The sequence below is a fragment of the Trichoplax adhaerens genome, genomic scaffold (assembly GCF_000150275.1).
Source record: "Trichoplax adhaerens TRIADscaffold_47 genomic scaffold, whole genome shotgun sequence".
Classification (NCBI taxonomy): Eukaryota; Metazoa; Placozoa; class Uniplacotomia; order Trichoplacea; family Trichoplacidae; genus Trichoplax; species Trichoplax adhaerens.
The window spans coordinates 39040-55926 of NW_002060987.1; the positions used below are offsets into that span (position 1 = coordinate 39040).

The following is a 16887-nucleotide window of genomic DNA, read 5'->3' on the forward strand; positions in this document are numbered from 1 at the left end:
GAAAGAGCCTAGCTGCATCCAACGACCACATAATTCAGCATTGCTGTTACCTGAATAACCGCAAATATCAGCTCCTACATATGGAATCCCAAATAGGTTAAATTCTAAACAACTTATAATAGATGTCGACATTGCCTCCCAGGACGCGGTATTATCACCTAACCAATGACCACTATAACGGCCACTGCCTGGAAAAGTCGATCTTGATAATATTATTCCCCTCTTAAGAGGATTAGCTTTACGAATTCCAGACGATGTTGGTAACGTTTCGCTATATCCGTAAATATTATGAACGTTATAATGTCTCGAAGTAAATTGGTAAGAATCCAAACATATTGTTCTTTGATATAAATAAGTTTCATCGATGCTACCTGCCATTAGATACCGTATAGATTATAGAATTATTAAAAATTAGTGGTATTTAATTTAGCTAAAATTCATCGTCTTACGAGGTTTATAGGGTGGATTATTATATTGGTTAACTGGACATCCTTGTGTGGAACCATCAATAAAATTTGCCGGTTCATTTTTATTCTATATCGTTAGAACAATAATGTAAAAGTCATTAGGCCTTACATAAAATCTCTAATTATCGTCTTAGATACTGCAAAACTTGAACTGTATTTCTTACAATCCAGATTCCATCAAATTTAATAACTTGATGAAACTGCTGAATTTTGTTTATCCACCATTCTTGTGTAGCAGGATTCATAAAATCTAAAAATACTGAATCTCCTATAGCGAGGGCCTTTTCAGACATTAGCATGCAGGTAAGAATGGAATAGTCACTGGCGAATTCTACTTCATTTTTGAAAATATTTATATGGCGTATTATAACAATCTCTTACCTTGCCAATTAATGGTTTATTACTGCTGCTAGAATTAATAAATAAATTTTGTGCTAGCCCTTCGTTGTATATAGTATAATTAGATATCGACTGATTATTGCTTATGGCTGGATCCTAAATAAAACAAAATTATATAAAGACAAATCTATGGTAAGCTTTTATCGAAAATTTATGGTATAGGTAAACGAAATTTTAATTTTGTATTAAAAATAACTGTTTTGGACAATTTTATTCTAGTCGAACTACAAGCTCCTACCAAGGTAATCAAATAATGTATTCCCATTTCATGTAGCTTGTTAACGTAATTGGGCAAGCCTGCATACGTATTTTCATTATAGGTAAAATCCAAATTTGCTCGCATATAGTCAATATCACTTAAGATTACGTCCTATATTATATTTGGTAAAATAATAATGTAATTATTTTATCTCATTTCTGTATTGTTTATATTTCAGGCTACATACCACTGGAATATTGAAATTGCGATTGTTTTCTAATACATCTTTAATTTGCTGCAAGTTCTTATATCCATATCGACTTAATTGAAAACCAAGAGACCAATAAGGAGGTAGAAGTGGCAATCCAATTGTCTGTTGGGAAAATGAGTAAGACTGCTAAGCGTGACAGTACGGCTGAATTTGGCACAATAATGTTGCATACGAATTGAACGTTTACAGCCAAGAGTCAGAAGAAAGAGCCATTCTATTAACATTACGGACTTTCTTTGAATAATACTTAAAGTATCTGCATGAACTGAAACTACTAATCATCTCTAGTACGCGATCCTCAATTAATGCTAATGTGTGCGTTCAAATAGTGCCAATGAATGTAAATTCGGATTATGCGACAGTAATACCTGTATGTAATCGCTAATAACATCCAGAGGGTTATTGCCGACGTAAATAAACAAATCAATGATACCTCCAGTGATGTAATATGTTATAGCTGGTGCTGGAGTAATTTCCACTTCTGTTGATTAAATTGATAACATAGAACGAGTCGATTAAGTGTAAATGCAAATAAATCATTCACTGTACTGTATCTAAACTAGCGTATTTCAGTCATTTACAAAAAAAATTCTATAGTAACGTAGTTATTTAGTTATTGTAAAGCTATAATGACCCAAAGCATTGCTATTTAAGAGGAAAATGCCATTGGAATTGCCGTCGTCATCTTCAATGTTGAGATAAAATGGATGTACTCCGTATAAATTTTTATCAGCCTAATTATACAAAATACAAAATTTAATTTAGTCATCGTGAATATATAGCGGCTTTTGTGCTAATGTCACAAAGTTAAGCAAATAGCAGTGATTAAGGAATTAATTCAGTACCTGAGGTTGGTTATTAGCCGAGAACATCCCCCATCGTTTCCAGTTAAAATTTTGATGTTTTAACTGTTGATGCTGATGCTCTCCGAAACCGTATAAATCCGTAGATTGTATCTTTGTAGCAAATTGAATATACTGGTCCTCAAATACCAGGTTGGCCAGGCTGGTATCAAATCTAATAAAGTAAACTAGTTAACCAGACTTCCTCTAGTCCCAATAACTATTTTTACATAAATCAATTGTGTAAAGAACGCAGCAGAGTACTTGTAAACAGTGCTATCATATGAGATGATGACTTTTATTACATCTCAGTGACACTGTAATAATTCTTAATATCCGTTTTAAGCGCGAATTTTACAGTTGATGAGAATGGGCAGTCATGAAAATCAAAGGCTATATCTTCAATAAAGTATCATAGCAACCTTTAATTACTCAATTGCAAATGCTTACAGTATTAGAAGATATGAGAGCAATAACTTTTAAGACTTACACAACAGCATTGGTCGATTTTCTAGTAACAGAAATAGAAAATGGGAATTCTTGAACTTCAACTGAATATGCCGGTTCTAAAGGAGCTTGTGTTTTGTTCCGATTTAATCCTGGTAAATCAAGTGGAACCGTATATCTGGCACTGTTTGCATCGAATATCTGATAACGAAGATAGTAATAAATTGCTTATCACCCATACCGTACTATGCATTTTCTGGTAACTTAAGACCAATATAAGTATGGATACAAAGATAGCGTAGTAATGTGATATGTTAGTTATTAGTATAGGGGAAACTTACCTTTATTCTTAACCTCGAATTTGTTTGATAGTCGATATCAAGAATTAGATAATGAATTGCAATACTGTACATTGTTGATGCCTGATTACATCGGGTAAGGTAAGCTTTGATGCCATAGTTTGTTTTTTCCGCTGCAGCACGATAATGCGAATAATTTGCGGGATAAAAGCACCACGGTGCTCCTTTTACCTGAACAGGAGACCAGCAACATCCATTTTCTTCACAAATTTGTTGATTTATGCTGCTGGAAGTACAATCTATGCGCTTGTTTACTTCAACATTTGCGCAAGCTTGGCTTCGTTGCCATGAAGATGTGCAATTATTTGTGGGGAAATGTGTAGGAATGGAAGAAGCGGTTGGGGCTAATATTTGTGTAGATGATAAGTCATTATCGACTAAAGTTGAAGACGAGATAATTTCCGAAATTGTGGTCGAATGTAAGCCGATATTTGAAGGCGAATTCAAAACAAATGTAGCCGTTGGACTTAAATTTTGCGTCAAGAATAGATTCGAATCTGATGAGACAGAAGGTAAGATAACTTCCGGGGTATGATGAGGCGAAACAGGAGAAGACTCCACTGTTAGTATTTCGGAAGAGCGTGATTCAATTTCTGTTAGATGGGAAGAAAAAGAGGCACTTTCCGCAATTGTGGGAGGGATCAAGCTACTAACTAAAGGTGAATTCCAAACCGAAGATCCGGATGAATTCAGAATTTGAGTAGAGGACAAGTCCGCATCCGTCAAGGTTGAAAAGGAGTTAACCTCCAATAGCACAGAAGAGTACAAACTACGGCTTAAAGGAAGGTTCAACATCGACGATGTTGTAAATGGATTCTGGCTTATCAATGAATCAGTATCACTTAATGCAAAAGAAGCCGTTTCTGAAGTAAGACTGGATGAAAGGCTGGAACCAGCTAAAGCCGATATTAGAGATGAGGGCAAATAAGTATTTACCAAAACTGAAGAAGAGATTGCTTCTGATATTATAGATGATGTCGGAGTAAAATTTCGTGTTGAGAGTGAGTCAGTATCAGCTAAAATAGAAGAGAAGAAAATTTCTGAAGTAGAACTGGATGAAAAAGAGTAATCAGGTAGAGTTGGAGAGTATAAGTTAGTACTTGATAAGACTGAAGAAGAATAGATTTCCGAAGTAGAAAGAGATGAAAATATTGGTACTTGTGTAGACGATAAATTATTATCTATAGAAATAGAAGAGGATATTATTTCTAAAATTTTCGAAGAAAAGCTACTGCGTAATGGTAACTCAGAAGATCCAGACGGCGTAAATTGTTGGATGGAGGATAAATCGGTATCTACTTTTGCTAGAGACGAAATAGTTTCTGAAGTAGTATAAGATGGAATCGATGAAATAATTGGAGGTATTTGTGTTAGTTTAGAAGACAGATTAGAGTCTACAAGAATAGTTGAAGAGAAACCTACTGTAGAATCTAAGCTTACACTCATGTATGAATTCCAGGTTGAAACAGTAGATAAGATCAATGCCGGTGTAGAGGAAAAATCAGTATCTTTGGAAATCGAGGAAGTGATAATTTCTGAATTTTTTGATGAAAATAAATTGTTAATTGAAGGCAATTTCCAAGAAGAATATGTCGGAAGCAATTCTGTCGAAGATAAACCGTTAGTCTCGACGTCGGAGTTAGAAACAAGTTTTGATATTGCCAGTGAGCTTAAATTGTAATTGTTAGTCGTTACTAAACTTAAAGACGCAGCTTTGGTTAATATATTTGAGGTGATCATATCAAATCCTGCGATGTTAGTATGAGATGTAAAAGTTTGATCTTGAATAATTGAAGATAGGGTAGATAACGATTTGCCAGTTAAAGGTGCAATATTACTAGACATTTGATTTACTGTTGGAACAGATCCTTCGCTGATAACTAGCACCGACGTAGATTGTATACTGTTGATCAATGACGTTGGTTGTATTGAAGGAAAACTGCTGATAGGCTCGAAATTCGGATGCGATGAAGTACTAAAGGACAACCGGTAAAAGCTAGAAAATTTTGACTGTTGAGGAGTCAAAGGTATAAAAGTTGAAGAATGAGCGGCGGTGGTGCCAATATTCTCTTCTTTGCTAATGATAGAGGACATTAAATCTGTTCTTGATAACTCTTGAAAATACAAGCTAATAGAAGATAAAGTAGAACCCGATGGCTCCTTGCTAGTGAAGGAAGTTATTGAATCGAAACTAGTCAAGCCTTGATTTTTGGTCAAAATCAGAGTTGTAGGAGAAACTGAATGTTGTCTAGAGGCTATAGTATGATAGCTATAGTACTCTGGCATTGATTGAAAATTTGTATTAATTCGAGATAAGGTATTGGAGCCCACATTTTGTGAAACAGTCTGCGATAATAATGAATTTGAAGGTATCTGATCGCTCTTGTAGCATGGCATATTGCTATTCATTGCATTAATTGTATTGCAAGATTGGACTTCGGTCGATAGAATCGATGATCCTGCTATGGTTGAACTTTGATGAATTGAAGTCGTGTAGGATGCAGTTTGCTTTATTTCTTCATTTGAATAACTTTGCAGAGAAAATTTCGATGGTACTATAGTTAAGCTGGTAGCGACCACAGAAGGCCTTTCTGTTCCATAATTAAAACTTGAATATGTGACCGAATTTTGCTGCAGCGTTTTGGAAATTTGATCGCTTGTTACAATAGAAGCTGACATGCTTGGGTTGTCTAGAGAATTTTGCTGCTTAGTTTCTGAAATGGTAACTTGTTTGGATGAAATATCGCTAGTATCAGGTGCTGCTCCTAGAGATGTGGATATTTTTGTTATTTGTGACCTTAAACTTAGTACATCTGTTGACGATATTTCATACTGGTTGTCGTTCATAGAAGCAGACCTAGTTGCAGTTGAGATTGAATTGATCGCACCTCCAGACATCGACGACGGGAACGCTACAGTGCTTAAATCTTCCTAGATTGATACAATTATATAGATAGTGCTTAGTTCTTTTGCGATTGGGTTCTAGGTTCAATCGTTAAATAGCTATATTCCTAAAAGTTAGAATGTCTGTTAGCTTCTATCAAATAACTGACTTTAAAAATTTATAGTTATAGAAAAAGTGTGCTAGTTGTTGATTTAATTTCAGACTGGATATCGGTTATGGTCGATGAAGCCATTCAAAAAAATTGTTGTTATATATCTAAAAAATTCTAATCTGATTTTTTAGTAATCATAGCTAAATACCGTATATACAATAGCAATAAATAATTTAGTCTTGTACCTAATAAACAGTAGTGATGTTTCAAGCTTTAAAGAAGAATTATTTATGAGCGTCTAAAATATCGTCCATTGTCACAATGTGCTATCTAGAATAGTGTTAAGCAGGATACAGAATTGGCTCTTAATTTGATTAAATTGTTAATCTTGAGGGTAATTGTTGTGCATATGATTTCTTGCTTAGATATCATTAGCATACCCGAAGCTCGTATGTGCATATCATAATAATTGGTTATGCCACTATTCTGGCATATATACTTAAGTTCTATTTTCGTTATAGCAATTAAATCATACATTATCGTAAACTTTTATAGCTTCTTGCTAGTACTTTTATTGGGTAGGAGATTAAGAAAAATCGAATAACATATGATAGTACTGTAATTATTTTAATAATTAATGGATATGAATGTATTAAATACTATCATTCTGATACAATATAGACCGTTAAAATGATATGACAGTAATCTTCACTATGGCTTGCTGAATTTATATCTGATAAATACTTACTAAAATGTATAAAGGCTACTTCTTATTATATATAAATCTTACAGTCGAAAAATACCAACCTGTTTCAATGTTGTTTTAAGTGACTGGTAAGAAGAGGGTACTGTTAAAAAAGCTGAGTCCGTAGGGGATGTAGTATCCACAGGCAATTGCGTTCCTGTTAGAGCTTGAAATTCCAACAAGTTTGGTACCGAGACGTAAGCAATCGGTACCACAAAGATGGTAGTAATGGTAGCTACAAATGCTACGCCGATGAGTAGTTTCATAGAATTATTCATAAACAACTTCATTTTTATTCTGCTGCTGGTGTAGAAGTGATATTAATAATGATTATAGAAGACTTTAGGAATACATCAAAGTTTGCAAAGTGATTACAAGGGCCTTCAAATTTCGCCTCTAATCTTTAATCATGTTGATGGTATGTTGATCTAGGAACGATTATGATGATGGAAATTCGTATCTCGAAATATTAGTAACGAATGTTACGGATAAGGCACGTTTGCTTCTATTGTTTATGGCATAGACTTTATATACGGATAATCCAAGCAAGTACACTCTTAATTATTTACTTAGTATGTTTACATTTGAGCTTACGTGCTACATTAAAAATAATGGTGGGTAGGGTTAAAAATCAATTACGGTAAGGAAAGAATAATAATTAAGTTTTGATCCTTTACTACCATAATTTGTATGGCTCAATCAGATCTATGTTACGAAGTCACATATTGTCCGGGTAGTGACTAGGAAGCGTATACAGTAAGATAATCTAGATGTGAATGTTCTTTCGATGCATTGCTTAATGCAAAATATGTTCCCATTCATTTGAACGAGTAATTTACTAGTAATTTATAAACGCTCAATCTTTCATTCTCTTACAATTCTTGGTAACACTTCCAAGTCTTCCATAATGGAATACATTTATAATATGAAAAATCATTATAGAAAGTAGATGGCATATTACTAAACCTTGGCAATGTCTTAGTTGTTAGCACTTGAAAGTTCTTACTATAGATACCTTCAGATCTTTCTTATTTAAGAAATGCTATCATTATGATAGTATATAGAAATTAGTTTGTGTTATGCAATATAATATCTAGGCAATTTTGCTCATTATTCTATATCTGATCACTGCTATTTATTAGCTAGCCACAATAGGTAAGCTTCTAAGAAAGTATTGATTTTTCATGGTTTGTTTGTAGATAGATGATATTTTACAATTTGTCTAAATTTTAGATATTTTGCAAGTATTTATTGTAAATACTGGAGAAATTCTTGAAGTTTGAGATAGTTATTGAGCTCCTAGGGTATGGAATTGGAACTGATTGCATTAAAGAAGGCTAAGTATGAAATACTGGAAATTTTATCTGTTTTCTTAAACGATGCCAGTCGTTGTTTATTAGTTACTTATTATACCGTGAATATACATTTTTCCATAGGGCAATTTAATTGCTTGGCGTTAGGGTTTGTGTATGCGGTAAAAATTCAGATTGGAATGTTATAATGATGAATCTATTGCTGTAATAAATAAAGCATATCCTCTACATGGGAATATTAAATTAGTTCGTTAATTACTTTAATTATCTGATTCTAAAAATGTAATTACGATGGTCATTTAAGTTAACTATAAAAGAATGTTATAAGTATAGTAACTATTGCGTAATAAAATTAATTTCAAATTTACTTTCTTTCAGAATCTGATTAATTTTACTATGGTATGAGTCAACCTTCTAACACTATGGTATTTTAATTGAAATCTCTATCATAATTTGTTATGCATACTATATGGAAGTATCTTTAGTATAAAATCTAGGTACACTACAAATACCAAATGTAGTATGCGTGTCTCTGGAAAATTCTGAGGCTATTCTTAAAATACCAAGATATCTTTAAATTTGTTATTTCTTTATTATATTCACTTAATATGACTCGTACCTGTATATATTACAATGCATCTCATTTTATTTTCATTAACTACGGAATGTATTACGAAATTCACTGAAAGTAAGTTAAGAATTTCTGTTATTAAATAATTCTAATGTTAATGTGCATACTGTACAGTATATAGAATTAGAATTATTTACGTATGAGTAATTGTAAAGCGCAGGAAGTGACTATCTTAAACAATAGAAAATATTCAAAGGTATGCTAGTTGTTTAGCGGATATTTTATTGTAAACGATTTTTTTATATGTAAAGTAAAACTGTGGAATGCTTGTTATAGAGATGAAATATCTATAGCTAGTTGAGTAGTAGATGTTGGACACACTCATATTAACTAATAATTATGAATAAACATTATATGAGTATCGTTAAAGTTTTCTAAATTACATGGCACAGACTTATAAGTTTAGAGGAATTGAAAAAGCCTGAATTTAAATTGAGCGAAGTGCGAAGAAAATTTGTATACTCATATTTGGTAATATGGGCATGATATACGGTAATTAGATTTAACATATATTACAAAATGATTTGTGTTCGATTTTATATAAAATTGTCTGAAGCTATCATAAATGGCATGTTTGTCTTCGTTATCTTTCTAGGGGCTACGTTGTCTATTTCTATGAATATTATATTGTACTTCAATTTACCGCTTATTAAATTATATGCAATAAAGCATTGACTACCATGTACATCTTTATACTTTTGAGCTAATTTCTTAGGCAGTTAATGACGAACTAGCCCATGGAATGTCAAAACATTACAGAAAGTTGTCTCCAAATAGACTTTTAGTTATACGATTAGTCGCTAGTTGACTTATAAACCATGAATTCATCATATCTTGGATCTACTAATAATGCAAGGGAATATTATTAAAAGAATTTAGCCTCGTCTGTTTATTGTGCGAAAGTGAATATAGATATAGGAATAATGGAAAAGCTCTCATTGGAAGTTAATTCGCGCTAAATTTGAATCTTTTAATAATTATTGGCATTGTAGATGAAGTAGATCATATAGCGTGAAATTGAGTGTTGGATCAGTAACTGGTCATTCCGATCGTTTTATCATAACTAATTAAAAGAGTTGTCGTAGTTGCATAATTATAGCTTGAGTACTTTTTTACAAGTAGGATTAGACATCTAATAATAAGGTGACAAATGATGTTTGATTATAGTGCAAATTTTCAGTCTTAAGCGTACAGTATATCGTAGCTTTGCAGATTTAATTTCTCTGACAAAGAAATTACAATACTTTAATTCAGGCATCACTTGGCATCAAGCTGGAATAGAATTGCATTGATAGACGTAATACACATTAGTGTAAAATATAACTAACTTACTGACATGATTAAGGTGATCACTCTATTTATGTCAGTAGCCTTGGTTGTTCAATGCAATTCGAGAGTTTGGAACCATAAAATTCTGCATTGTTTATTAAGATAATTTTAACCATTTACGTACAAAGTAACGCTTACAATAATTATTTTTTGCATGTTATTTACTACGGGTGTAAAATTTCAATGAAATTAATAAGCAATATACATTATCGGGGCTTTTACAATAGCATCTTGCGTAGTTACAATATCTTCTGAAAATATCAGAATAGTCAATTTAGTGGTAAAACTACAAAAGCTTACACTAGCGAGAAATTGATTCGTTATACTCGTGTATGTCAGCTAGAACCCAGTTTATTAATTGCAGTATTCAGTAATGCATAAAGCTAGAGCATATTTTTAATATAGCATTAAGTTTAGCTATGATTTTACGTCTTATTAATTAATTTTTAGATCAGCAGCTAGGACAGTTTCACCCATTGATATTGCTTAGTAGCCTGTATCTAACTGATGACTTGGTACGCATTGAATATAGCACAGCGCCATATCGCAGAAAGCAGCTTATTCTTATGTTTAGAATAGGACAATCTCCACCGTGGAATGAAATTGATAGAACTTATGGCACAATTAAATTATCATGTTAAATAGTATTTACGAATTTCTTTACAATGCCGCCATTTTTAGCGGATATCAGTAGGCCATTTGGTATGGAAGGGTTGAGATTTGAAAGATAGTCCATTAGAAGGCCTTGAAATAACATCATCATCTTCACAGCAAAAGACGATTACACTTGGAGTTGTAGCTGTACCTTTATGAAGTTCATGTTCTTCACCAGGAGCTAACTCCGTTACGGCTGTCAGCAACTGATAATCAACATGTGGCGCACTTTCAGTAATAGGTTCCCAATCTATCGGTGGTGATGTCGGTGGCGATAATAAATACTGTTTGGTTGGCGTTGGAGGGCGTAAGTAACGGTCTTCATCGGATACTTTTGGTACCTGGGTTTTTTATAATATCACGTTAACATAGTCCGCAGTATTGTAAATTTGTAGCGTCATAAATTTGTCAGAAAATGACTGCAGACTGTAATATGGTATTAACTCGTAGAGTATAAATCGGCTTTGATATATCTAGGATAAGGATTGTTATTTAAATACAGCCATAATATAAATCTGTTACCTGTATCAATATGACTTTTATTGGTTCGCCATGAAACGGTATTTGGTGTAGTTTTGCTTGAGCGATTTCGGCATTGTTTCTATTTTCAAAAGTGACTCTTACTTTCTTGAAATTTTTCAAATAATTAAATCTGATATTGTTATCCACTGTTCTGAAAAGCTGTTCAAATTCTCTCTGTATATTAATAAGAATACAATATAAGAATTTCATCTCATGAAAAGGTATACGAGTATTTTATTACTTCCGTGGTAGTGAACGGTAATGGATAACTGGAAATTTCTAAAATTAGGTATTGATGCCACACGACCGAAAAAATCTCTGATTTAAGTAACAATCTACGCGTATTCATCACTACTACTTCATTTTCAATTCACTGGGATAATGTTCTGCTCATACATTCAAGAAGAGATGTGGAAATGGATTATAAAATAATACAGCATGTAGTAATATAAAATTGATTTATAACATTAGTTGTAACGATCACTGCTACGATGATAATATCGCTGTATAACAAAATAATACCAGGCTAACGTATTAATTCAAAAGATGTTATCATTAAAATACAAGAAGAATCAGAAGACAGTGAAACTCTTCCTGCAGTATATTAACGACTACAAAAGTCGAACGGAATTCAACGCAACATCAAGTGATGAAATAGTTTCGAACTTACGCGTAATGTACAATAAGTGTACATGATGTATAGTACTACACTTTTCGTTATCTATGTTCAATGATGTTGACATCATGATGATTATTTACTGTAACAACAGTAACAAAATGAATCATGAATTATAACATTTTAGTCCATGCATCATTCTAACGTTAAGTCAATCATGGCTAACGAGAATAGGGTACTGTAATCTATTGGCGTTCATTTCATTTTATATAGGGAAATACAAAATCACTCCTATTTCATTGCACTACATCGGCTATGCAAAGTCAGAGTCACTTGCTAGTACTGACAAAAATACTGTTGCATGGTTAAATTACTTGTGGCAGCGATTAAGTCAAGTACTGGACGTGTACAGCATTGGCAACTTTATTACTGCAGAACGGAATCCCAATTTCTGAATAATCCAGTAGTCGTATAACGAAAGAATTTTAGTTTATGCATTATTTCATGCAGGCAAGATTGTCAACGAACATTTGATAAAGCCGAAGATGGATCGCTTGAGTCAGTCACTAATTAATTGTACTGTATAATAGTGTACATATAGTATAGCAGTTTAACTATTTCAACGCATATCATTGTTGATGCCGGATTCTATCATCAAATTGAGGCTCCATAGCAGTGATTTCTACAGTATTTTGCTCTACGGTACCATGATCCGATTAATGTAATATATCATACAAAATGGTGGAAAAATATTGACGAGATTGGATTACAGACGTAACCACATAATCGACAGCAAAGTCTAGATGGATAACACTTAAAATCATCAATTTACAATGTTGATGATTAATACCTTTAAAGATAGGTCTTGGAAGAAAGCATCTGGTAAATCAGCGATAGATAAAACGGTTTGATTTTCGGCTTGTTCGTGTTGCGAAAAATCATCTTTTACAGCGTCATCATTCACGTTTTCATTGGTAGTATGATTATAATTATCTAACATGGCTAATTGAAAACAATATCAATATGATATAGTGCTATGGTTGATTTTGAATCGATCAAAAAATGATAATGTGTACGTATTCGTATGTTATGCGCATCGACAGGGTGATACAAATATATGGAAACGCTTTGCGGTTTTTTGTATGGATAATGTTTGCCCAATTTTCTTCGCTTCAAATTGTGCAGCCAGTTTAGAATTTTCTACTTGAATCCGATCAAAAGCTTGGTGGATGGTCTCAAGCAAAGTTGTTTACTACAGTAGAATGTACACTATACTAAGAAAAAAATCATTCGAGTACTGTACAGTACAGTACTGTAGTTCTTGCTTTACCTCTACAGTACTGTACAGTTTGTATTTCATCAACATACTGTACGTACTGTACGGAGGAACAAGGCCTACTGTACACTGTACAGTAAGAAGAGTGGATAGGAATTTTTTAAATTGTCTATTTTTCCCTCTTCCTTCAACTTCGCCGTGATAGTATAGTGGTCAGTACTTTGCGTTGTGGCCGCAAAAACCCAGGTTCGAATCCTGGTCACGGCATTTTTTTGCATCAAGCGTATCGTACGATTTTTTACTGTCCAGCCATGCGGACGTACAGGGTACAGTAACTGATACTGGTACTGTACATTTACTGTACTGTACTGTAGTAAACAACTTTTGTTGAAACCATTCACCAAGCTTTTGATAGCCACTACTCAGGGACTACTCCAAAGAAGAGAAGGACATTTTTTGCAGCTTTCGGCCGTGTCCCGCCCTTTCTCTTCTTTCGAGTACAATATTTTTAATAATTGATTGTCGGTGTGAATATTTTTCAAATAATTAATTATAAGCTTTTTCGAGACTTATAACATTACAGTCAGTATTTTGGAAATCAGATGAATCTACGTACAGTACAGTACAGTACAGTACAGTACAGTACAGTACAGTACTGTAGAATCAGAACTTTAGAATTTAGAACTTAGAATTTGGTACTGTAGCAAATCATCTTTGCACTGTAGACTGACCATGCCGAACGGTGAGGTGATTTGGATACGACAGATTAACTTGATTTCACTCGTACAGATCATAGCTTGAAAAATAGATTCCGTTTTCGGTAGAGCATACAATATTGTCAAGATTCTATATTTCAACGATGATAGTCAATTCTGTACCGCTACTTCTACCAATCATTTTATTAGCCATATTGCAAATACCTATGGCTCGCTCGGTTTGTGATGTAATATTCACTAATCGATCCTCAGAAGATGGAATGGGAACTGATACCATTAGTAAGCTTAACAATGATCGTTATCACTTGATTAACTTACCTTTAAATTATAACGTAACTGTTCAGGTGGATGTTGGTGACGAAACACGGAATTTATATATCATCAACTATTATATAGCAAATCTATATAAAAGTAACGCGCAAAATTTTGTGAGGCTTCCAACCGAATACATAAGGCTTTTAAGTGGATTGATAAGATGGCTTTTAGGTGTTAGAAGCAGTAAGGATATACTCAGTATAGATGTTCAACTTGCATGTGGCAATGAGAGTTTGAACCAAATTTTTAATGGCAGTTGCCAGCTTGTACCGAAGCGGGCCCTAAAAATCATGGCTGACTATTGGTTGGATAAGTTTCAAATTAATTGCAAGTCAGACGTACACTGTGTTGATCAAAAAATATGTATGCGTATGGATCCGAATTGCCCTCTTTATTGCAAGGAACATAATGGGCCTACCAAAATGGAAGAAGAGAAGACCCTATCCCCAATTAGCGTATTGTTGATATATACAGCCTCTGTTTTGCTGCTCTTCAGATTCATTCTCTCGGTTTTCATGCATCCCACAAGTCCAAGTACGGCCATTATACAAGGTGAACAAATGATTTGTACATCTCAATCACTTTCTCTCAGAGATACTTTGAAGCTAGTGACTTATCATTATGTTCCTGAGGGACAACATTATCAAGTACTACTCTTCCATTTGATAATAACTTCGATATGGATAATTGAATACTTTACTGGAGCGCTAGGTAGTTTTAGAGCAGATAATTTTCAAGTGTGGATTGAAGTTTTATGGTTCAACTTACCGCGATTCTTTATTTGGACTATAATTATCTTCGTTAATACCTTACAAGGCATCATCGTTGCTGTCATTGCTGCTATAAGAAAAAAAACTGTACAACATTGTAACGACTACAAGAAAGCGAGTGATGATTGGTTTGCAACTTTTATTCATAAAGGATTCTTTTACAAAATTCTGTATTGGCTACAGTTGCACGTATTTATTTTCGCTATTTCTTTCAAAGTCAATGACTTTAACATAAAATCCAATCGCTTTTATAAATATTTTCTAACAATCTATTTTACGATGACATTCCTAACAATATCTTACGTATTAGTGGATTTTGGTTTTATTGTTCTAGGTGCCATCATCTATGTCACTTCCTTTCAAAACACATCGATACCTTATCTTATAATCGGGTTACCGTTGAATATCGTTTTAATTGCTTTAATTCAAAATCACTTAGGTCAAAGACGATACTTGTTAGACTTATTCAACAAAGTGAATGCAACAGATATTCCAGTATATATTAAAACTAATCAAAGACAAAACAAAGTCTTGATGAAAGTTTCTCGTAACGCAGTTCCGTTCACTAAACAGTTAGAACATTTCTTCCGACAGAAAAAAACTGGAAAAGATGTTACAAATGAGTATTTTATATTTAACGAAAGAAGTTCTGATGAAACAATAAGCGAATTAGCTGAGATAATACATTGGGAGGATGTTGGATCAAACTTTGAAATTGTTGAAAATTGGAACGGGCAGAAGTGGATAAGATCATCTATTTATAAATCAGCAGTTGACGCTTCAGGTATTGCAAGTGTAAAAAAACTGTTTGTAGACTGTCTTATTCTAGTATGTATTGAAATTGCCTATTTTTTAATAGTATCTATAGTCAACGATGAAAACATCGATTCAGTACGCAGTATTATTGGTGGTGTATTAATACCTTATATTTCTATAGTTGTTGCTATTTTTATTACACGTACATCTACAAATGAAACATCTGATAAAAGAACTATCTGTAAACTTATAGCTAAAGACATAGATTATTTAAAAGCAACAGCTATTGTATCCGAAGTGTAATTCAAGAAATTGGAAAATCTTCTAAGTTTTTAGATAAAATGAAGCTTCGGTGAACGTATATTGATAGATGCTTTTTACCTATTTGAAAGTAAAGTATGTTTATACATAATTATAGATTGCCCGTAATATGTAATATTTAGATTGTACTACAGTGTAAATGTCTTACTACAGGCATTTAATATTGTTCTTAAATTCTGATTTGGTATCTATTGTATCTAATGCTACGATACTATTTCCTGCATGCATTCTATTCCTAAAGCTCTAAATACCATCGCTTTCCGCCTTAGAAATCATTAATTACAATAGTTACAATGTTCGTATTTCCTTACGTTACTTCACGACAGTTTACATACTGCTCTACTGTAACTACCACATTGTGCACCATTATCGTCTACAATAAAGCCACCTTTTCTTCTTCATGCTAAAACCCTTGTGTATTTCTCTGCATCGCAACTAAATCTGGTACTGGTGACTCATTGAAGCCTCCATCACGAACGATAGTTCTAAGAGGAACTGTTACTGCTTGCTTTTGCTTTGGATTAAATCGTATTTAATCGTATTACAAAGCAGAATATTTTAAGATCGGAGAATGCTCATCTTTGTCGCATATAAACTACTCCTGTAATTACGCGTATGGCTGATAGAGCTACTGTTGTAGCCGATAGTCACACAAGTCAATATCTCAATTTGTGTAACTCGAATTTTGTTCCAAATAACTGTTAATAAGTTCAATTAATGCTTGATTGAATATCAAATAAGACTTAAAAATAGGTAAGCCAGTGTTGGGTTAATGAATTAGCTTCCGGTTAGAATTACTAGTACTGTATATTGTCGATTAGTACGGTATACTGTCATTTACTGTACAGTAGTTATACTATAACTAGTATGAAATCTGTCGCGTTGCTGACGGATGAACACCTTAATTAGGAATCTGCAAGACATTGAGATTTTAGATGCTGAT

General features: G+C 33.4%; 2 protein-coding genes across 2 annotated transcripts; one reads left to right on the top strand and one right to left on the bottom strand.

Moving 5' to 3' along the window:
* Nucleotides 1-10756: 10756 nt before the first annotated feature.
* Nucleotides 10757-11354, bottom strand: TRIADDRAFT_7055 (uncharacterized protein; the record flags this gene model as incomplete). Its single annotated transcript, XM_002118358.1, has 2 exons — nt 10757-10993; nt 11175-11354. Coding segments are annotated over 2 exons (417 nt in total), but the record flags the coding sequence as incomplete, so codon positions are not given.
* Nucleotides 11355-14387: 3033 nt separating this feature from the next.
* Nucleotides 14388-15926, top strand: TRIADDRAFT_62429 (uncharacterized protein; the record flags this gene model as incomplete). Its single annotated transcript, XM_002118346.1, has 2 exons — nt 14388-15651; nt 15727-15926. The coding sequence occupies 2 exons, from the start codon at nt 14388-14390 to the stop codon at nt 15924-15926; spliced, it is 1464 nt and encodes a 487-aa protein (XP_002118382.1).
* Between the last annotated feature and the right edge of the window lie 961 nt (nt 15927-16887).